This window comes from Sinohyriopsis cumingii, chromosome 6, assembly GCF_028554795.1.
Source record: "Sinohyriopsis cumingii isolate HCF-2022 chromosome 6, ASM2855479v2, whole genome shotgun sequence".
In the NCBI taxonomy this organism is placed as follows: Eukaryota; Metazoa; Mollusca; class Bivalvia; order Unionida; family Unionidae; genus Sinohyriopsis; species Sinohyriopsis cumingii.
The window spans coordinates 116,763,325-116,786,506 of NC_142966.1; the positions used below are offsets into that span (position 1 = coordinate 116,763,325).

Sequence of the window (23,182 nt, forward strand, 5' to 3'; positions counted from 1 at the left end):
GTTATTTCTTTGGAGAAATAATCACCATTGTTGTAAGCCACACAGTGAAATTGGATCGTGTATGGTTTGCGCCAAATTTCATTTAAACATTTACAAGTTAAAAAGACATTTTAATTTTTGTCGGGTAAAATATATTCCTGACACAAATATTAGACCGCTATCCGTATACAAAAATTCAACCATCGAAACGTAGGTAAAAGTTACATGATATAATTTAGCAACGGTGAGAGAAAGGATGGGGAGGGACCAGTGACGTAACAACTGTGGTAGTAGGTACAGCCGTGATGTGGGCCCCGGCCCAACCATATTTTTTTTAAAGAAAAATGACAGTAAAGGTGGGGGGGCGTACAAAAAGTTTGCTGTGGGTCCGGTGGTGAGATAGTTATGCCGCTACGAGGGACATGTTGAATAACTCAAGTTGCTGCGTAGACGACTAAAACCGATGCACAGGAAACCAGATAGAATAGAATAAAATATAATCAGTCAATAGATCATATATATATATATATATATATATATATATATATATATATATATATATATATATATATATATATATATATATATATATATATATATATATATATATACTGACTGACTTTGATTTAGGAAAAGCATGGAAAGGAATCACCGAGTTTAATATGACCACTATATCTAAAACTTCTAACATGTTTTGATAAAAGGGGCATTAACAAATAAAATTTGTTGTTGCAAGTCAATTTCCCAAAAACTGAGAGCTGATACAGACTCAAAGAGACAAGTAAATGATGACCAACGATTTGTTCCACTGGATATATTAATCAATATTCATCGATACTGTCATATAGTGTGAAATGTACACCTCGCGACTAGGCCCCGGGTTACCGTCCATCTGTGATCAATTATCTGTTACCACTTCGCGAGCCTCAGTAACTGCCAAATGACTATCACCTGGGAAAAGGAAGGTTATTGGATCCACACATGTATTAGAACGAAGAAAGCTGACGGCAGGCCTAGAATTTAACATAAATTTCTTTGTAGCCAGAAGGACTATTACGGTACATAATTTAACTTGTCCTCTTGAATCTTCACTAGTCCTTCCCCATGACTATAACTGGGGAAAATGACGGTTATTGGATCCACACATGAATCAAAACAAAGTAAATTGACTGCAGGCCTAGAATTTTATATCAAAATGTCTGTTAAGCCGGAAGGGCTATTGCGGTACATAATTTAACTATTCCCTTGAATCTTCACTAGTCCTTCCCACAAAAAAAAAAAAAAAATCCAAACACGTATCGAGAATTACTATCCTTGCTTGAAATTGTGAAGAAAAAAATAAGCTATTAGCGGACTACCGTTAATTTTGACACCTGGAAAAATGGTTTCACTAAAGACTTTTAAGTCCCGTTTTTAGAACGGTGTATTATGGATAATACATATATCTTAAACAAGGCTGCTTCCGTCCGGAAATATTTTAAATCCATTATTAAGGTTTCCATACAAAAAGGTTGGAGAGCAGAGAAGCAAACGAAAGAACTGACGTCTGAGCCTAGTGGAACACAATGGAGATAACGCTTGCACTCTCGTGAAAGTAGACCCAGCAGGATCTTGTCCCTTTTCGTCTTGCAAGCAAGAACTTTTGCGAGTCAAAATATAACGAATCGTAAAGCAATCGTGATATCGACTCGGAAAGCTTTTCTTAGCAAGATGGTAAGATACGCAAGATATGCAAGTTATACTACTATGATCTCAAGTTTGCTGTATTGTAACTTGAGGAAAAAGGCAACAAAGGATCATAACAGGCAACTTTGATTTCACTGGAATCCTATGACGGACATGTAGGAAATAATGCGGGAGAACGAAGTGTTACTATTTTAAGATTCAATCTTCAACACCAATAATAGCCACTAAAATTGGTTTTCAAGATCAAGACACCGCTATAAAAAAGAAGGTTCCGACCTTGCGGTAGCCCAGATTTATCAGTCAGTAAGGGAAGTTGCTTCTTATCATGATAAGATTGGCTGTTTGACCAAGTTTCAATTATGTACTTGCACAGCAACTGAGAGGTGAATTGAATAATTATCCATGTCAATTGGCATTAGGCAGTGTCTGTGTACAACTGCGTGGAGGTAACTAGTTAGCCTACAATTCCATGCACAATTATATCCACTATCCAATGATTTCAAGTAGCGCGTGTTCTGATGTTCGTACCTTGCTTGATACAGATTTCATGTACTTGACCCTGACCTATGAACATGTACTTGACCTCCTCCATGCACCACCTACCAATTTAGAATAGCCCTATCAAGCAGTTTCAAAACTTATTTTTTAAAGGAAGGTATTTCTTGTGAAGTCTGGGTGCTAGAGAAGAAAATTTGTAACCATAGTAATTATCTCCCCACATACCCAATCAAGACAGGTTTTCTAGGTGGAATGCACATGCAGAGGATCTTTATTCTACCTTGTTTGACTGTTATTCATTTGACATTATCATTGACATATTATTACAACGGCACGACTAGTAATACCATAATAACCTTGAAAATCTCTCTTCATACATGATATCTACTAAGAACCTCTATAAACAGCATAGAACATCCCCCCTCCTTTTAGAACATTTTGAAGAAGAAAAAAAAAAAAATCTCAAAAAAAAAAACCAAAAAAAAAACCACCAGGCAAATGCAACAAGAAACCAGCGATGTAAAGCAAGCAGGACCGTTCCCGAGCTCTCCTTCTCACTAATGACAGCCAACCATTCAACTGTAGGGACCTTTATGGACCCACAGATTGAGGCCAAACTATCAGGGTTCCTTGAATCCATAAAAGCCTGGGGGAGGTGGCACCATCCCCTTCCCCAGGAACAACTAGCAGGCTGTGGTGCAGTCAGAAAAAAGTGGCACATGCACAATTGTGCAAACACTACTATAATTAAACTCAACAACAAAAAATTACAACAGCATGACTGTTATGCATTATTACATGCATGACATACCATCATCTGCTATTTTCTATCCACTGAATTTAATATTTAAAAAAACAACATTCAATTGTCTGTGATTTAATCTCATTTCTGAATTTACATTAAATGCTTCTGCACAAACTAAATCTTTTACACTCTTTCTAAGATCCAAAATCCAAAAACGGTTTTAGCAATTCATTCTTAAAATTAATGCTTTAACCATATCAACTGGGTTCCATTTTGTTAGAACCCACTTTTGTGACCACTGTATGTGATAAAATTAAGCAATGTATATTGGCATGGGACAGGAAAATCCCCTACTTGTGCTCATGGGCAAGAATTTGACAGAATCTCATATATATATGTGTGTGTGTATATATATATATATATATATATATATATATATATATGTGATAGATTCCATTAGTTTGCCCCCTAGTGTGATGGAGACTAAGAGAATCTATGTTGGGGTTTGCACCAAGACAAGGAAATCACAGTCAAAGGGTTACATTATTTGTCTCCCCAGGAGCCTCTGCCAATGGGGGAGATAAAAAAAAATACAACTCTACAACTGTGATTTCCTTGTCGTGGTATTAACACTGACATAATTATTTTTCTCACCCAATTTTTTCCCCATTTAAATTAATATAACCTTGCACTTTTGCAGTCTAGTTAGCAGATTCAAAACACTGTATTCATTAGGTCCTATTATTGCCCCTCACTCTGATTAAAGGTGATCAGTTTGTATACTCTTTTATGAAATTCGAAATAATTATCTAATTAGAATCTAGTTATTTGTGATTCTTTTGGAAAAGAAAAAAATTCAAGAAAAAAGTTATAATTGATACGTACTGCAATACTGCACCCTGAGCGTCTCGAGCCACATGCTTTTATTTTTGTAAAAGCACATTAATATGATTATGTTAATGAGGGCAATGGGGTGCAAGTCGAGTCTAAGTACACAAGTTCTATGCATCAGAAATTAGAAACATAAAATCAGTTTATGTTATTACTATATTATCACATTTAATTGATGGATGTCATGTGAAAATAACAATATGTAGTTCATATCTTTTATATGGATAACTTTGAACTTTCATCAGTTCTAATTTAGAAAAGTTCTATGGTTGGCAACGGCATGATAAAGTGTGTAAGGATTGTGAGGAGATTTCTAATTCATAATATTCTTGGAAATTTATATTTCTGTCCAAGAAATAAGACAAGTATTGCTATTACTGTTGCAATTATATGCTACATGGAAATTTTTTTGTGGAATTGCATGTGGACTGATGGACGAACCACTCTGTTTTCTACCTGCAAGAGTTTTCATTTGTTTACAATGTTTAAATCAACTGGGGCTTGTTGGGGGTGTTTGACAAAGTTTGAAGAATGCATGTCTGACATAGCACATTTCTGGTTGTTGCCAGCCTTGTGGATGCTCCTGAGAGAATTTGGATTTTTGTATAGACAGTGATGTGTATTGCCTGTATGTCTAGAACAGTGTTATAGTTTGATCAACACAGCATCACAAATGTCATCCTAATTGTAGCTCCGTAAACAAAAATTAAACAATTCATTTCACACAAATTATTTAGAACTAATGACATACTTTTAGCTACAATCAATGATGCTGACCTGAAAATGTACTAAGTTGCAGAGAGGAGAAAATTTACCACGCTGCGTGTAGTTACTAGCATAATACCAAATAACTCAACTTCATGTGCGTGTGTCTTTTTCTCTCAAAATGTTTTGAACAGTGAGTATTCAAAGATGGAGAGACCTTAAGTTGCTTTAGGAGTTAATTTATTTTTGTTGTGTATCTGTATATCTGTTGCTGGATTTTATAACAACTACATCAGCCACAGCAGTAGACAACAAGGGTTTCTTCTTTATAAAAATAGTTTCTAGTGGACACTATGACTGAGATGACCTGAGACAACCTGACTGAGATTTGAAAAGTAACTTTAGCAAAACAGCTAGATTTCTCTGTTGCATGGGTGGGGAAATAGGGATCACACATCATCATGTTGTTTTTGTAGACATCAGATATGATCAAGTTTAATGTTAACCTTAAATGACAAAGTATTTCCACCTTTCATACCATGAATTGTTTATGGTTGGAAAATGTTTGAATTCATGTATTAGGTCAAAAAGGGTGATACCAGATATATGTGTGTGTGTGTGTGTGTGTGTGTTGCACTTCACAAATTTATCAAATAATCCTTTCAGATAAAATGAAGTAAAAACCACAGCATACTGAATGAAAATGGTACATATATAAGTGTATATCAGACACTATATTCTTTGCTTTTAAAAGTATACTTTATCTTAACCATTCAAGTTTCATAGATTAAAAGAAAACCAGGATGTATTTCTTAAATTCTGTCTTAAAAAATGTGCTTCTAACTTGACATTATTCATTATCAACCAGCAAATATGAATAAAATGGATAACCTATGGACATAAAGATGACTAAATTTAGCAATGTTTGGCTTACATGTAATTACATGTCTAGAGTAACCAAAACTCGAGAGGAAAATAAATATTGACAAAAACAGAGTCAAGCCAGGGTTGAGGTGGCTGCCTGATTACTAACATGTTGTTTAAGTTGTTCAGAAGTCTACTAATAGTACATCCTTTACTGTTCTGCTTTTTCTCTCTCGAAACACGACAAAATATATTTCACAAAGGAGAATGAATATATTGCTCATAAAAAGGAAATGTAGTTCTTAAAGCCACCATGATTTCATTTTGAAATTGAAGAATATCAAATAAGTGTCTATTACACTATGTATTTCTTATGCTGATATCTGAAATCATGATACTTTTATCTACAGGGACTGTTTCTTACAACTTTTAATGTACTTAAAAAACATTTGAAAAATGGTCCAACTTTTGTCCATGCGGTTAAATTTCCATCATATCATCCTGTAAGATGTTTCTTTCCAAAGAACTGTGATTTTCTTTCAAATCCTTTGGATACAATAGGCTTGTTAATCTCGTAGAATGGATTCATTGCAAACTGAAAAAAAGTAGTAAGTGCAACTGATTTTACAATCAATATATTTTCTAAGATATGTATATACTAATCTATTGTTGCTACTGCTGAATTGAACATTACTTAATCAAAAAATTTAGCAGCCTTGTTCTCAGCAATCAGTAAATGAACGAAATAAAATGGTCTTTCAACTAAATGCAAGAATATGAAACAAAAGGTTTTTTTTTGTTAAAACATCAATGTATTTATTATATAAAGAGGTTCCATATCTATCATGTAACACTGAAAATTTGGGTAAATAAACAGTGGATGTTTTCATTTCCAACATTATTACTGGATATTGTTAGGCATGATAAACATTTTAACAAGTTACAATGTCTTTTTTGGTGTTATTTTTGCACCGCAAGATGAAGTCTCTCTCTTTCTCTTTATATAAACATATGAAACAAAACTTTTCTTTTTATTATATTCCCAACTTGTTTCCAAAGGAAGCTTTTACAATTAATCCACTCTTCAGCAAGTGTCAGATTGAGTGATACAGCAAACCCGATTTGTTGTATTATTGTCAAAACTGTTAAAGGGACATAACTTTGTAAAGAAGCAAATTAGATATCATAAGCAAAATATAATTTCCATGCTAAAGAAGTAATTCTGTTTTCATTTACTGCTCAAGCTCACAAAATGCTCATTTATCTTGTTGCAGTGTAACTTTATAGGCACACAATCAAGCATCACATCACATGATGGGAAATCATATTTTCGCATGTGAAAATACAAGTATATATTTTTCATATTTGATGATACAGGAATCTGAAGAGTATGAAAAATAATTAATCAATAATTTCTCGATTTCACACTTAAATAAATAATAAAAGAAATAACCACTTGCAAAGTTATGATGTCAAACTGATTACAAAGTTGGCAAGTTGTGACTTATTTACACGAAGAACGGTTTTAAATACAATAGTGCACAAATATTTCATGAAAAGAAAGTCAGGGCCTGTATACTGAACACAAGTGATAAATGTTAACCATTGCATTAATACAAGTTGAGGATAGTGCTGACCACTGCTGTTGCTTGTATTTCAGTAGCATAGGTTCATTAAGAATTAGATGTTTAAACCATGGATGATAACTTCCAGTCTCAGTAAAATCTATTATAAATGGAAGACTACTTTAAATATCTCACTATCCCATTTCACATGTGTTTTGATTAATACATGCATTTTTTGCAACATTTTAGCCTAAGCCAATAAAATGTGAAATACAGGTCAATGTGACCTATTTTTGGTGAATGTAGTATTGCGGAAAATGTCAACATGAAACATTCATTGAAATTTTAAATATAGGTCACAGTCAAAAAATTAAACTACATGTATTAAGATGAGGGTATGCATATTCTCACCAAGTTTCATGACTTGAGGTACAACAGTAGTACACAGTAGATACATGTGGTCATGAGCTAAATGCAAAACTTAATATAATTAGTATGATGTTAAATGTAGGTCACAATGATCTTTTGTTCTAAGGATGTGGTACTAATATGGTTGCATACAATCACCTAGTTTGAAGAATACTGACATGGACAATGCTTGAGACTAAACCAGGGTTCATCATATGGGTCATAGTGAACTACTTTAGTGATACAGATATAGTGCTTGTTAAAATACACTCTTACCAAATCGCATGAACATTGGTATAACAGTATGTAAATAAGGTGCTAAAATACATATCTGGTTATAAGCTACATACAAAACTCCAGCCAAGTGAGTATAATGTAATGTAGGTCACAATGACATTCTTTAGTGGTAAGGGTGTGGTACTAACAGAGATGCATACAATCATCAAATCTAATAATTCAAGCATCGAGACTGAAAAATATACTTAAAACAATTAATTCATTTACCCAACTGCCAATTAAGCACAAAATATAGGTCACAATAACCTACTTCTGTGTTAATAGTGTAGTATTCATCAATATATATGGTCATGGCATTACAAACCCCTACTTCTTATGCTTATCTACACACACACCCTTTACAAAAAAAATGACATCCTTATGCTATAATACAAATTAATATGAAAGAACACAATCAAAATGTTGAATATATTGCATCAGTAAATGTAAATGTATTGTTTTAACCTAAAAACTTAATTTGAAAATTAAAAATTGCTCAATAAAGTAGGAAAGTGAGTGTGAAAATCATGTCCTAATTCAAGTAGTACGAAGACTTCAAAATTACACATGTCATTTTGTGATTTTTTGACCAATGCCTTTTCATAATGCCAATAAATACAATTGTGACATTTTGTCTTGTGACTTTCTATCCTTCACCTCTTCCAAATGAGAACTTTCTGTCAGTGACTTTATGCCCATGACCTTCTGCCATATAATTGCTTGAGGCAAGCCAAAATTTGCAAGAAGGGCAGAGAAATCTTTATTTTGGCTTGTATCCTTCCTTACATGAATACAAAACATATCTGATATATTTTGGAAAAGTAGCTGATAATTTTTAATGGGAGATAACTTCTCCTTGGGAAGCACAGAAAGATGTGGTATTGAAACTTCAACTGTGGGGGATTTCTTTGGATATTGTTCATATGGAAATTGTACATAATCTAAGCTCAGTTAACCAAAATGACTGTTCCCATGTGTGCAAAAAAATCATCCTGAATTAGTCTAAAGTACACTATATTTAGCAGTTATCAAAACAGGGAAAAGAATTTTACCAGACTTGACAATACTGGCTTCGGAAAGTGCAATGAATGAATTATAAAATATATTAAATGGAAAAAAGTTATCAGCTTCTTTTTTCCCTCCAAGTCCAGGATGTGAAAAGTACCAAGTGGAGCTAGCATTTTTTGATAGGTTAACTTATGACATAATACACAGCAGTATACTCTATAACCCAAATTACACCCATCAATCTTACACAACAAAGAGGGAATTAAAACTACTTTAAGCAATAATGAACATATAGTAGGTAATTTTTAAATAGCCAGTGAAAACAGTGAGGAAATCTGGAAAATTCTTTCTCTTAAAATAACTAATCCTATGCAAAATGTGAAACTGTCAAGAACCACCTGAGAGATGAACTCACTTGACTGTGAGGAAACTTTTAATTCTGCTCTTAGACTACCAAAGTGGTAGGCTGTCATGCCAAAGAAATTCTTTAATGAATTTATTCAGAGATGATTCTCCAGAAGGCTTGTTTGATATGAGGAGTGCACATTTTCAACATCTCTGGAATCAGATGGGTTGTCCTAGAAATTTCTAACTAACTACGAGGTGAGTCATCATTAGTTGGCAGTGTGATTCATTCTGTTCTGCAAGACTTGGGAATCTGAGGAATAAGGGGAAAGGTGTGCTTAGCAAGACATTTTAGGAAAAGGACATTAACTACATAGGTTTATGAATCTGCAGCTAGTGAGATGAGGGTCTGAACCATGTTCCACATCAATGCAAATGTGGCCGCAGTGGGCATACATTTGATTTAAGATGAGACTGAAAAAAGCATACAATGTGGTTTGAGGATGCCACTATAAAAAAATTCCAAACATGATTTGATACATAAATATCATTGCCGGTACATAAATTGACGCAACGCAATGTTATGTTTTGCTGATTAAAACAAAAGAAACGTTTGGTCTAAAAATCATCGCCACTAAGTAAATTGATGCACACCAGTATTATGTTTTGCTGATTAACACAAAATAAAGGTTTGTTATAACTACTTTATTGGCTAAATTACAACTCTCCCAAACAGGGAAAAGACACGCACATCAGTTTCTTACGTAATGTTATCATAATACATAGGGTTACAACTGAGTGTGGAGCCTGGAGCTAACCTTATGTGACCTGTAACTGTCACATCATTTGTAACAACAGGATGTTAGAATGGTAAAATCACCACACACAAGAAAGAGGTGGAAAATAAACACATGATTTTAAAGTGATTCTCACGAGAAACTATTATTTTATGTGAATCCTTGTCAGGCAACAAAGCAACAATTTCCATTCGCTCAATTGTTTGCTTTGCGCTGTTCCAAGATACTGTCAGCATTCAAATGAAAATGACGTCCAAGGCAAAAAAATGAAAAAAGTTCCGAAACTAATGTAATTATCATTTGGACCACATTTACAACTGACCAATGATAATATTATTATCGAATCAGTGGAGATTTCTTCATCTAAAGATGAGGTAATGGTTGCTCATAAGATAAAACGTATTTTTGTGCAGCAATAGTTGAAAACATACAACTGGCTATGTTTTCAAAAAGTCAAGTGAAGAACATGACAGTGAAGATGCTTTTATGTTTTACCACATATGTATAAAGGCAAAAAACCCAAATCAATGACCATATGTGCAAAAAGCAATAACTTTCAGAACATCACACTATCAATGCATGCTTGGTTGCCAGAACACAAACTGCTGATTGAAGGTGCCCAACACCAGGCAGATTTGAATGCAGTTTCACAAAAACATTATTCCAAGCAAGACATAGCAGTGAAAGTGCTACTAAAGTGTGTACATTGGCTGAGTGTAGAAGACATCCCATTTTAAAATACAAATCTCTTCTTAATTTAATACATGACTTAATGGCTTAAGAAATGTATGTCATTGGCATTTTGAAGAATTCCACCATTACCTGTTCAGAGTTAGGGTAATCTGGTCATATTGTGATATCGACAACTTCATCATTGAAGATGACTACTGTGTACCTAACTATGATATGAGTAGCAGTCAATAGTGCTTCTTGCAACAAATTTCATTATTCAAAAAGCACATAATTTGAGTTCTTCTTACTGAAAAGTGATTTTATTATGACTATACATGCAGGACGTAAATCCGACCATGTTGAGGCTTATTCCAACCTCTGATATGTGTAATTCCGACCACCATATGTGGACCATACATGTACAAGTTTCATCTATAAAATAGAAATATTTTGTTTATCTTGACAGAATTGAAAGCTTTAAATTTTTGGGTTTTGTTTGGATAGAGAGACAGAAAGTGATACTGTTATATATATAATTGTGGGTGTTGTTATAGAGATAATTGTGGAGAGAATTAAAATGTTATTTTAATTTATATTTACACCTTTAATTTTTTGTATTTATTTATTTTTCATTACATATTTATTCCTGTTTTTTTCTTCACTATTCAATACAAACTAATCATAATTCTACATTTTCTTTAAGCTTGTGGTCTTGGTTGGAACTGCCCTCTTATGATAAAGAACCTGGGGTAAATCCAGCCATTATACAGAACATTGCATACTGTTGTTATTTGTCATAAAACTGGTGTAATTTTTACAGCATTTTTTTAAAGCTATGATAATATAACTAGTATGTTATTGAAAGCTATACAAATATTGGATGATTAATGCCTAACTAGGGTCCTCAATAAATATTTGTTTATGAATGCTACTTCTGAAGTTGCGCAGATGAGAAAATACTGAGGTGATTATGTCATTTCGTCATGCAATGCCATCATCGCCTGGAAACATCTTTGCTAATTTGCATACGCATGTGCACAAAGAAAGACAAAGAACACAGGAAGTAATCTGCATATCTTTGTTGTAAACAGCAAGACATACATCCACAGTTGGAATTACCCTACTGGTTGGCCATTTGAACCTATTGGAGAGCCTATCAAACATTGCTGACAATAGTCCTATATGTGACCTGCAAAATTCATCATTTATGACCACAATGCAGATGAAAGCGCTGACATAGCTAACAATAAATGCCTTGTCATATACGCTCAGATTATATCTGATGACATGAAACCATCAACAAGATGTATTGGCCTTAGTCACATTGTATAAATAATATTTTTGTAGTGTATTTGAACAATATAATTATTTTAACTGCTGAAGACTGATCATTGGCTTGAATACAACTCATAGGTTTGAATTTTGACTCCCTGTTTTTGGGGTTGAGGCAAATGACTTACATGAAGCCATTTGTAGATAAAACACCGGTGTCTGTGCAGATCCTGATGTTTTCAGTGTTTAATCTTTAAGCTAGATACCATGAAAAATGACAGGTCCTCTCAACATCAGTGATGGCATCTCATATAATCCAAAACTCTGATCACTAGGCTTGAAAAGCATAGTTCTGACCACTACTGAAGATTAGGCTTCTGAAATATTGCTATTGATACCCAAACATGCAGCTAATTTTTAGGTTGTTATGTTGAAACAGTTTGCTCAGCCATGTACAAAGAGCAAAGTTTTAACATTCCCTGAATTGCTATTTGATTTTTGACACATCAGACTTCAGTGTAAATGACAAGCATTGCTTCTTTTAAACACTGGGTTAAATTTTATGGGAATCATTGTTGCAAAAAGGTATGTTGACACCTGGGTCTTGAAACTACCTTTCAAAGCAATGCAAAATGTCAGTGACTCAACATAACTGTAGAAAGTGTTTTATAAAAGGATGAACTTATTTTTGTCATGGTTTTATGAGATTGATGGATACAGGAATTTTGTATGAGACGATTGACAAAGCAGGAGACAGGAGACAGAAGCCAAATGACTATTTTTGTCACTGTACAGAAGACTGAGTCTTCAAAGAACAACATCAAATCAAGGAAGGAAGATGGTGCTCATCAGCTCTGTCTTGGATGATGAACAAATCTGCAAATAAATTAAGGATAAAAGTTCGGGGCTGTTACCATGTGTTGGGTACAAGGCCACATTGGAGTCAGCATGGGTGATAGACCTGTCAGCATCATGCTTCCACAGATCCAGTACTTGACAGTGGAGAAAGAACCTTTCTTGGTAGGTGAACCACCTAATCAATCTAGTATCAGCTAATCTGGGCATCCACAATGCAGTTGGGACTGCAGAAGATGTGTCCAGGAACTGGATGCTGTATTTTGGGACTGGGTATACTGGAAAGACAGATCACCATACCCTGTCCCAATGATTGATTGCAAAGATCAAGGGTGTGGTTGCACTGGAGACTATTGTTGGAATGATTACCATAATAGATGCCAGGGTCTATATACCGGTAAGGTAATGGAATGTCCAAACCATACCCTGTCTCGATGGTAGAAGGCAGACTGAAGCTGCAGTGATGCTGGAGAGAATCATCACTATAATCAGCAACAGGGTTGTATAAGGTCAAGGAATGTCTAACCCGTATTATGTCCTGATGGTAGATGGCACAGACTGAGGTTGTTGTGATGCTGGAGACTAATGCAGGAACAAACACCATATTCAGGGTTTGTATAAGGTGATGGAACATCCAGGAATTATTCCAGTAGTATTTGTCAATGTAACAGACAAAGCCAGTGTTTAATTAATCAGGTCTCATGACAGTTTTGAATCTCAAAGTCTATGCAACACATTATATACATGACACTAGCCAGCATGTGCAGATTATCCCTTAAGTTGGAGTTGTTAACACTACACTAGGAAAGGCTATTTTAAATTTAAATGAGAAAAAAATGTAAAATAAAACAAAATGAGAGATCTCTTCCAAGACAGCCTACACCCAAGACCAATATGGAAAATAATGGCAGATCTGCTGACAAGACAGTTGCTGTCCTAATCTCTGATCATATACTGCATTGCTCTATAATTTTCTTGAGCTAGACAGTTGTGAGATGGTTGTCCACATGTCCCCAGATCATCATGAACATGTCACATGCCTGAATTGCATCCTATACAATTGTAACAGATAAAGCAATTGTCTTCAACCAGCTTGAACTGAATGCACCCAAACACTAAATCCATTATTTTGACACATGTAGACTGCAAGAACTGAACGATGGCACATATAGTGAAATCAATCAAGGGTTGCATTGAAATTACTGTGAAGGGAACATTATGAATAACTAGAATAACAGATCGATTACTTTACATAATTTAGGGTTGGTGGTTCTTCCTGGGGGTATTCTGGGTTCTTCCTCCACCAAACATACTGGCTGCCATGCATTGCCTATCATATGCTTAAAAATGGCATTAAACCCACAACAACACAAACAAGGTCAAATAATGTGTTCAACTCACAGTAATAAGGAATATAGGCAGGTGATCAAGATGATCCCAGTAAACTTACTGGATGAAGTTTGACCACTTATGTGCAAAATATGTATCTACAATGAAGACAGTGTGAAACAGACAGCTAGATAGACGGAGTGTACATTCCTGAGGTGAAGAAACTCCAAAGAGTCATTCAAATAATGAAATGGCACAACTGAATTTGGTATTTGCAAGGCCTTGAGAAAGTGTGTGCTTCAAAGTATGAGTGGAAGTGGCAACTGATGATTGGAGGAAGTCCAATCTGGCAAACAGCATTTCTGTCACAAGCCAAAAGACATGGCAAAAACCATAGGTTTAGCCCAAAAGAGTTGGATTTGGATACATAGTGGATGTACTCCTAGCATGCTATTACTGGGTAATGTATCTGAAGATACATGTGGCACACCAATGACAGTGAGAAATAATAATAATAACAATAAGGACTCTGTATAGTGCCTAATCTTTAGAAGTTCTAAGTGCTTTACAACATTAGGCAACACCTATGGCATAAAAAACATATAATGATATGATTACAAACACAAACACCATGAAATTAGAAAACATAGAAGAAAAAAAAACATGCTGAGAATATTTAAGGTAGGAAACATTATTAGGTCTTTAAGTTTGTTATTGCAGTCGAAATAAGTGGGTTTTGAGAGCACTCTTGAATGTGATCACTGTGTCTTTGTGTCTAAATTCAGTGGGCAATTCATTCCACGTTGTTGGGCCCTGCAAAAGAACGCTGTCATATGACTTTGTTTTCATAGTGGGAATAATGAGTATACGATTGTCAGAAAAGGAGCATTAGTATCTTGCTGGTGTGTAAACATGGGTGAGGTCGGATAGGTATGTTGGACTAGAGTCCGTCAGTGAAACGCAGCTCAGAGAACAAATTTTGTGTTTGATTCTGGATTGAATGGATAGCCAGTTTAGGGTACAGAGCAGCGGGCATGTGTGCTCTGATCGTGGTACTCTAAGTATGATCTGAGCAGCTGTGTTTTGAACTTTCTGAAGTTTCTGGAGTAGATATTGAGATGAACCAGACAGAATTTAGTTACAATAGTCCTGTCTTGAAAGTACTAATGAACACACGTGTTTTAGTGGCATCAACTGAAAGATATTTGCAAATGGAACTGATGCATCTCTGCTCAAGATATGCATCCTTGCATGTGTTCATGACATGTTGGTGCAATGTGAGAGTACTGTCCAGAGTAACACCAAGGTTTTGTACTGATTGTGTGAATTTAATTTTGTTGTTGCTGATATTTATTGTTTGAGGTAAAGGATGTGAAAGAGAAAGTTTGTGTTCTAATCAGAATGGCCTCAGTTTTATCATCATTCATCTGCAGATTGTTACATGTCATCCATGATTTCACATCAGTAATGTGCCTCTCTACACCTTGGATGGTAGCATCAACTTCAGTTGGGTGGCTAGATTTGTATATTTGGGTGTCATCAGCGTACAACTGGTGAGATACTGGATGATGACCTATGATACTTGAGAGCGACTGAGTGTACAGAATGAAGACAACGGGTCCAAGAACAGACCCTTGTGGAACACCACAACATAGATCAACTGGGCTGAGTGTATTCCATCTGCAGACACAATTTGTGTCCTGTTGACCAAGTAGGACTTGAACCACAGTAAGGCTGTACCATGAATGCCAAATACATGCTGGAGACGGTGAAGTAATATATCATGGTCTATTGTGCAAAATGCTGCAGACAAATCAAGGAGGGTGAGGACTGTAATCTTTCCACTATCCAAAGCAGAGAGAATGTCAGTAATTACTTTTAGAAGAGTAGTTTCAGTACTGTGGCAAGGGTATATGCAGATTGTACATTGCTAAAAAGACTGTTTGAATTTAGATGAGATACAAGCTAGGATAGAACCTTTTCTAAGATTTTTTATATGAATGGGAGATTAGAAACTGGGCAGTAGTTCTTTAAATCGTTATGGTCTAGTGTTGGTTTCTTCAGCAGAGGCTTTACAATGGCAGTTTTGAAAAATGATTGGAATTCCCCTGATGAGAGAGAGAGAGAGAGGTATTAATAACATCAGTTAGTGAAGGCAATACTGGATCTAAGCATTCAAGCAGCAGTGATGTTGGAATTGGATCAAGTTCACATGACTTTGGTACACTCTTCATCACGACTGTATGTACAAAATCCATAGAGACATGTTCAAATGCTGCTAATGGTTGCCGCTCAAAGTCTGTATCCCAAGTGTATGGTGAAGACGAGTCAATTGAAATTGTGGTGTCAAGCTTATCTCTAATAGTTTGTACTTTCTCACGGAAGAAATTTGCAAACATGTCCGGATGGTCAACTGGAGAGAAGGTAGTTGGAAGTGGTGCACATTTGTTCCTTGACATTAGCTTGTTAGTAATCTCGAACAGCTCTTTGCAGCTGGAACTTTCCATGATCTTAGTAGTGTAGTGGGCTGATTTTGCTGCATGGACTATATTTATGACATTCTTCTTAGCGGCTTGATAGATTTGCTTATGAATAGTGAGTCTGGTGGAAAGCCAAAGCCTCTCAGCTTTACCGCGGTCTCTTTTAGCAGTTTGAAGCGGGTCCCTAACACTGCTATACCAAGGAGAACACTTTTGAATTGATACTCTGCACTTGGTAGCTGGGGCATTTTTGTTGAGCAATGACCACAGGCAGTTATCGAGTTGTTCTGCTGAAGGAGGTAAGCAAGTTGTTAGGTTTGCTTTGATGTCATGCATTAGTTTGGTTCTATTTATCATATGGAGATTTCGCTTAGTAGCAGATAAAGGGTTAGGGACTGATATGTCAAGATGGCATATAATGCAGAGGTGATCTGATGCAAGGTCATGGAATACCAGGGAGGACCGTAGAATGTTATCATCAGGTCTATGAAGAATCCAGTCTAAAATGTGACCATGTTTATGGGTGGGTTGGTTAACGGACTGTTTGAGGTTGAAAACATTAATGGAATCTATGGGTTTTGATGTGTTTGGGTTTTCGTGACAGTCAAAGTGAAAGTTGAAATCTCCAAGAATAATCAGGTTGCTACCTATCGAATTTCCATACTCTAGGAGATTCGGTAACTGCTTCAAAAAGAGAGATTCAGTCAGTTTGTTTTTTCTATTAGGAGGAGGGTGGTATAGGCAGAAAATATGGACTGACCTTTGCTCCAGTGTGAGTACGGTTTGGACTAGTTCAAACGATGTGTGGTCGAAATTGAATGCTGTGGTGTGGTTAAGACGGTTGATCATGGAGTTCTTTGTGATGACAGGAATTCCACCTCTGCGAGAGTTACGGGGGAACGACTCTGATGAAGTAACCAGTGGGTGTTAGATCCGCACACTTGGGCTCATCGCCTGATATTTTTAGCCATGTTTCTGTCACAGAAAAAAATGTCAATATTCTGGTCGTTGATAAAATTAACTATTTCTGTGCGCTTTTCCGGTGGTCCTAATGATTAGGCATTGAATAATGCAATAAGCAGTGGTATCTCTTGGATATTTGACATGAAGGTTGACGAATTAATAGGGATTTGAATTAGGTTATGTAAATTAACGGTCAAATTTTTAAACTGTCGAGCCGGAAAGGGCATAAGGGAGATAACTGGAATTCTTCCTGTTCTACGCTGGCCAGCTTTGAAACATTTCTTTTTTAGCTTCTGTTTACATTTAGGTAATGACGAATGTAGTCCCAGTTCGTTTAGTCTAGAGCAAAATTAAGTGTGGACAGCCAAGGAGTGGTCATTAAAGCAATTAATGAGGTCCATCATGGCATAAATGGGTTGACTGGCAAGTATCATGTGTTGGCGGTTTGTTCAAATGGAAGTTGTAGCAGTGGAGCAAGACAGATGAGAAAAAGTCTAATTGTTCTCATTTCCAAAACATGGAGATGAAGAAACACATACGAACTGAACAACCAATACATAATGAACACAAAAATGTAGACAAAGACAGGCAACAAGCACAAATATCATGAAAACGACACAAAAAATGGAACAGCTTCATTAAGCCAGTTAAGCAATAGCAGCCATATTGTAATCTTGTAGCAGATATTCATCTGGACCAGTTTTCTTGTCTAATGATTTCTTAAAACACATGGACCACTGTTGTGACTGGCTGAGACATGAAGCTGCGACTAAAGCTATACCGATTAATCACCCATACTCCTAATCGGGCCGATTATTAGAACTGTCGATATAATCAGTATCGTCAGAAATAATCGGTGCCAATGTAAACAAATTTCCAAAATATAAATTCAATCATAACATTCATCTTGACATGACTTGAATTTTAAATCAGAATTAAATAGTGGAAATTAAGGAATACAAATTTGATTTGGGGGTTAATTGAAAGACAATATATTCTTAAAAGTAAATACTTTTTAACACACTTGCTGTAAACTACTGCTGATTGTCTGCACACAACAAATTATCAATACCATTGATGCACTCATCCCAATCACAGCAGCCAACCAGCCAATAAGGCCTCGTGTGGCTGTTGAACTTCCAGCACACACATTAGCTGACAGCTAGGTAGATTAAATAGCTAGCAAAATTTCCAACTACTACGAAACTATGATTCACTATAATAGTTAATCTATTCTTTAGCCAGTCCTGCAATACTGCTAATCAAATAACGGTCACACGCTGAAGCAGCTGAATGCTGACATTCAAATATGCGTGTGTGTGTGCAATTTGGATTTTTAATGTAGCTTTACAAAAATTCAGTATATTGCTACGATGTTTGCAGTGTGACAGTTTTTAGTGATGTCTAGCACTGGCGTATCATGCCGCAGCCACGTAGCATGATGTCCCACCCAGTCACATTATCCCGACACCAGGCCCGACCAGTCCTAACACTAAATGCTTAATGCTGAGCACCCAGCCAGTCAGCTGTCAGTACCATTTTTGTAAGTCTTTGGCATGACTCAGCCGGGGATCAAACCCACGACCTCCCTCATCTGAGGCAGACGCTCTAACCACTGGGCCACTGGAGCGGTTGTCAATCACAATACACATTCCAATTCTCATAAACAAGCTCAATGACAATTGACACTCCAATTATGCAGCATTGATACTGGTATGCAGGCACCAGCAACGTTACCTCAGCTGCTGAGCTGCTTCAGTGCGCAACACGCAGCGTGGTTCGTGCATCCAGCCAGCCACATGGACAACTTAGTAGTAACTTACTTGATAAAAATATTATTTTAAAAGCACGAATTGATTGGATTATTAATAATCCCTAGCAATTGTAAACTATTAAATATACTACCAAGCCTATGCATAATGTCGATCTCGAAAGACTCAAGTTTAGTCTGGAATTACTTCAAAGTAAATGCAGTCTTTGATACTTGACATGTATAAGGCAATACAATGCAAGGCGAATGATTTAATTTCTGTCCAGTCTGACCTTAGTTTAATCTCTGATTTAGACCCACTCATCAGCATAGCCTTTTTGAGTCTTGCGGCACACTGGCTAATGGAAGACTTCAGCGGAAATAGGTGATATTAGCAGCAATGCCTCTCAATGAATCACACACAGGAGAATATCTGGCGAGCGAACTGGACAAATTATGCGAAGAATACAACATTCCCAAAACTCATATCTATATTCTTCTGTGTGACGGAGGTGCAAACATGGTTAAAGTAATGCGTTTGGCTGAACTTGACAGCATCAATATTTTTGCACATTCTGAGTGATGACATTCTGTCGCAATAAGCCATCAAAGATGTTCTGGCAATCTCGCAATCCATAGTCAGCAAGTTCCGGCACTCCATTCTGGCACAACAGCAGCTCGAAGCGCATCAGGAAACATTTGGCACTGCCCATAAGAAACTCATCCTGGATGTCCAGACATGCTGAAATTCTGCATACAATATGTTAGTTTCGTTATATGAACAAACACAACTCTTGTAGGCTTACGCTACTCTCTGAGACCTGCCTAGTCTAACCGCCCAACAGTGGGTCTTGATTAACAACATTATGGACATGTTAGGCCCATTCACAGACATTGCCAAGCATCACTATCCTTCATTCTTCCTATGCTGAAAATGCTCTGAATGTTGCTGGCTCAAGAGCATGAGGAGAATCAAAGTATTCAGACAATGCGCCATGATATGTTGATGTGATCTTACCTTAATATATGTTTCATACATTTCAGTGAAAAAATTCTTTATGCCATCTTCATTCTTCACATCATGAAGCATAATGAACCTCATACCTTAGAAATGTTAAAGAAAACAAACAACTTCAACCGTAACCAGATGCATCTTTTCCAGCACTTCAAACATACATGTGTACACACATACATGAATGAAAGCAGTTTCACACAGGCTAGATCTTGAGAAGTAACACATGCATTTTTCACATCTGTTTGCTATCTCTAATAGTCTAAATGCTACTGGGACATGTCTTTTCATTTGGACATGTAATTTCAATGAAATCTGCATTTTCACTGTGACATATTTTCAATGGAATATGTATTTTTCATAACCTGTGTTTTATCTTAACTGCACCTAAAAGGTACAAAATGACAGATTTTCTGATTCTCAGAAAGGCATTTATTATAATCTGTAAATACTGAACTTCTTCAGATTTTTTAAAATTTAAATCATTGTTGCCAAGAAATATACTATTATGCTGATCACGCTCTAAAGAATGAATAAACAAACTCTGCTCCTTTACTTTCTCACTTTTATGGTCTCATTTCCTCTCAATAACCGTATCAACTAAAAATAATACAGATAAAGCGAGTTGTATGATTTATCTATTGTTTATGGAGATCTCATCTTTAAAATCCAACTAGACTGTCAAGTTTGGTCTATTTTTTTATAGTCAGAGGGATATTCATATACTATGAATTCAACACTTTTTTCAGGTATAAATTTGTCATGGATTTTGTTGGGTATAAATTTAAAGCACAGAACTCCTGTCCCAATTCATCAATTTAAGCACCAACAAAATACTGTTAATTTCTAAAAAATATTAAAATCAATACCAGATTATAAAATTGGTACCCAAGTAAATAAATGAATTCACAGTATAAAAAACAGAGTATTTGAAAGAGCATTGAAAATATACTTGGAATTTTCTATCAATTTGGTTCAATCCTTAAGAGTATATTACTCAGGGTACAGACTAAATCCTCCTAGGACGAAATCCCAACAAAATCAAAGTAGGACATAATCCCCTCCCCGAGTCTTAAGTTTTCAAGCAATTTAAAATGTCACAAATATACTGGTCTATTTTGAAATGGGATAAGGAAAAAAGAAGAAATGTCATATATCATCAATATACCCCATATTTAATTTAATTATGGAATTTCATGTTTATCCAATAAAATTATGGCTGAGCTTTTAAGTACTTCCCAAAATATAACAATAATGGTCAAATACATGCAAATAAGTAATTATCAATGCTAGGTGACAAAACACATGTACATGCAATTAGTCCTAAGATCAAAACAATCATTAGGCATCTTAATCTCCTTATCTGTTAAGATCTAACATCTAACCTGCACACTATATGTCTTTTATCTGCTAAAAGGAAAACAACACAAAACTTCATCAAACATAGGATTTTCTTGCTATAATGAATGCAGCTTGAAAGGAAGCAAATATAAAATTGCACATATTAGACATCTGATTGCCTGACATCATTTGTGACACCTTCAAAATGGCATTCCCTGTGTAGGTGATTGTTGTTGTTGTTGTAGGGTTTAATGCCATTTTTCAGCACATGATAGGCTATACATGGCGGCCAGTATCAATGGTGGAGGAAGAACCCGGGAAAGCCCTGGAAAGAACCACTGACCCTCAAGAAGCTACTGGCAAGCTTTCTCACATACTCACATTGGCCGAATCTGAGACTCGAACCCATGCAGACAGAGGTGAGATGGCAGTGATCCGTAACGGAGAGCGCTTTAGACCACTCAGCCCCCCCCCCCCTTGTAGATGAATTATGATCATTTATGTCATCATGTCATAATAACGTTGGAACCTTGTGCCAATCCATTGTCTGTATTTTTACAAAATTATTTCCTTGGAAGAACTAGAGATCAATGTGAAAAACTATTTTCACGATATTGTAAAAAATAGTTTGTAGCTCTGATATTAAAATTTTTAACTATAATTTTAAAAACATTTGAAGGATACGTCCAGCAGTGACAAAGGCAGAGACAAACCATTCATTGAATTTATCCACCACCTTTAGATACATATTATTTGTCAACCACATCTGTTCATCAACAAGATCAAGTGCTTCATGTGCCACAAATTGATTCAGGTGCCGGTGATCCTCTTTCTGAAACAAATCATCAAATCATTTATAATTATGCAGTGAGCTTTTATTTAAAAATCTGATTGTTATATTTTCATGATAAGCAAACAGAAGCTTTTTTTTTTGCTTTTTCTGCAAGAAGATAGATAGATAGATAGATAGATAGATAGATAGATAGATAGATAGATAGATAGATAGACAGACAGACAGACATAGATAGATAGATAGATAGATAGATAGATAGATATATTAAAGAAAATAAGAGTTAAAAAAGAGCAAACTAACTAGCTTTAACATATACCTTTGGATCATTTGTCTTATTCTGGGGAAAGAATTCCATTTCAAATACAGGATTGTCCTGATGGCCTACAATCACAAAATAGTAATTTCCTGACATCTCTGTAGGTAGCTCAGGTCTGTAAAGAAAATGATTTTATAAAGTACTGATAGTATTAAAGTTTAACTAACAAATGCACTGAAATGCATTTACCTTGACAGTACCATAAAAACATTGGAGTTCACTCTTCAAGTCTGATACTGTCTGTAAAGTATTTGCTTATAAAATTAAACGGCTTCATAGACTAACTGACAAAACAAAAGCTGTGTGGAATTATGTCCATCAGTGTTGTTTCAACAAAATTTATTTTGCTGATATTTACTGTGTGAAGCTCACCGTCATGCTATAGACCTTTTTACAATAGGTTTAATCTTAATTCATCACAATGTTTGAACAAATCAGAAGCAATCAGACAATAAAATCAGTTGTAATTAATATCTGCTGCTTTAGTGCTTTTGGTGCACTACACAATTATTGTTTATAATACAATTAGAGACAAGAGTTTTTCATAGAATATGTTTTTCATGATGCCAGTATCCAATATGAAGCATGTTCAAATCAGAACCACTCAGACAAGCAAGAATTTTTGCTCTAAA

The 23,182-nt window shown here is 35.7% G+C and overlaps 1 protein-coding gene across 2 annotated transcripts in view; it reads right to left on the reverse strand.

The window, feature by feature from the left end:
• Window positions 1–3,024: 3,024 nt before the first annotated feature.
• Window positions 3,025–23,182, reverse strand: part of LOC149797804 (trafficking protein particle complex subunit 2-like) — a 28,015-nt gene continuing 7,857 nt past the window's right edge. For both annotated transcript variants that reach the window (XM_089962778.1, XM_089962779.1), the window contains 4 exons: window positions 22,551–22,665; window positions 22,126–22,273; window positions 20,107–20,192; window positions 3,025–5,963 (listed from right to left, as the gene is read on the reverse strand). In XM_089962778.1, coding sequence (XP_089818904.1) covers window positions 5,865–5,963; window positions 20,107–20,192; window positions 22,126–22,273; window positions 22,551–22,646 — 429 coding nt within the window. In that variant the 5' untranslated portion in view covers window positions 22,647–22,665 and the 3' untranslated portion in view covers window positions 3,025–5,864. The remainder of the gene's footprint in view (window positions 5,964–20,106; window positions 20,193–22,125; window positions 22,274–22,550; window positions 22,666–23,182) is intronic.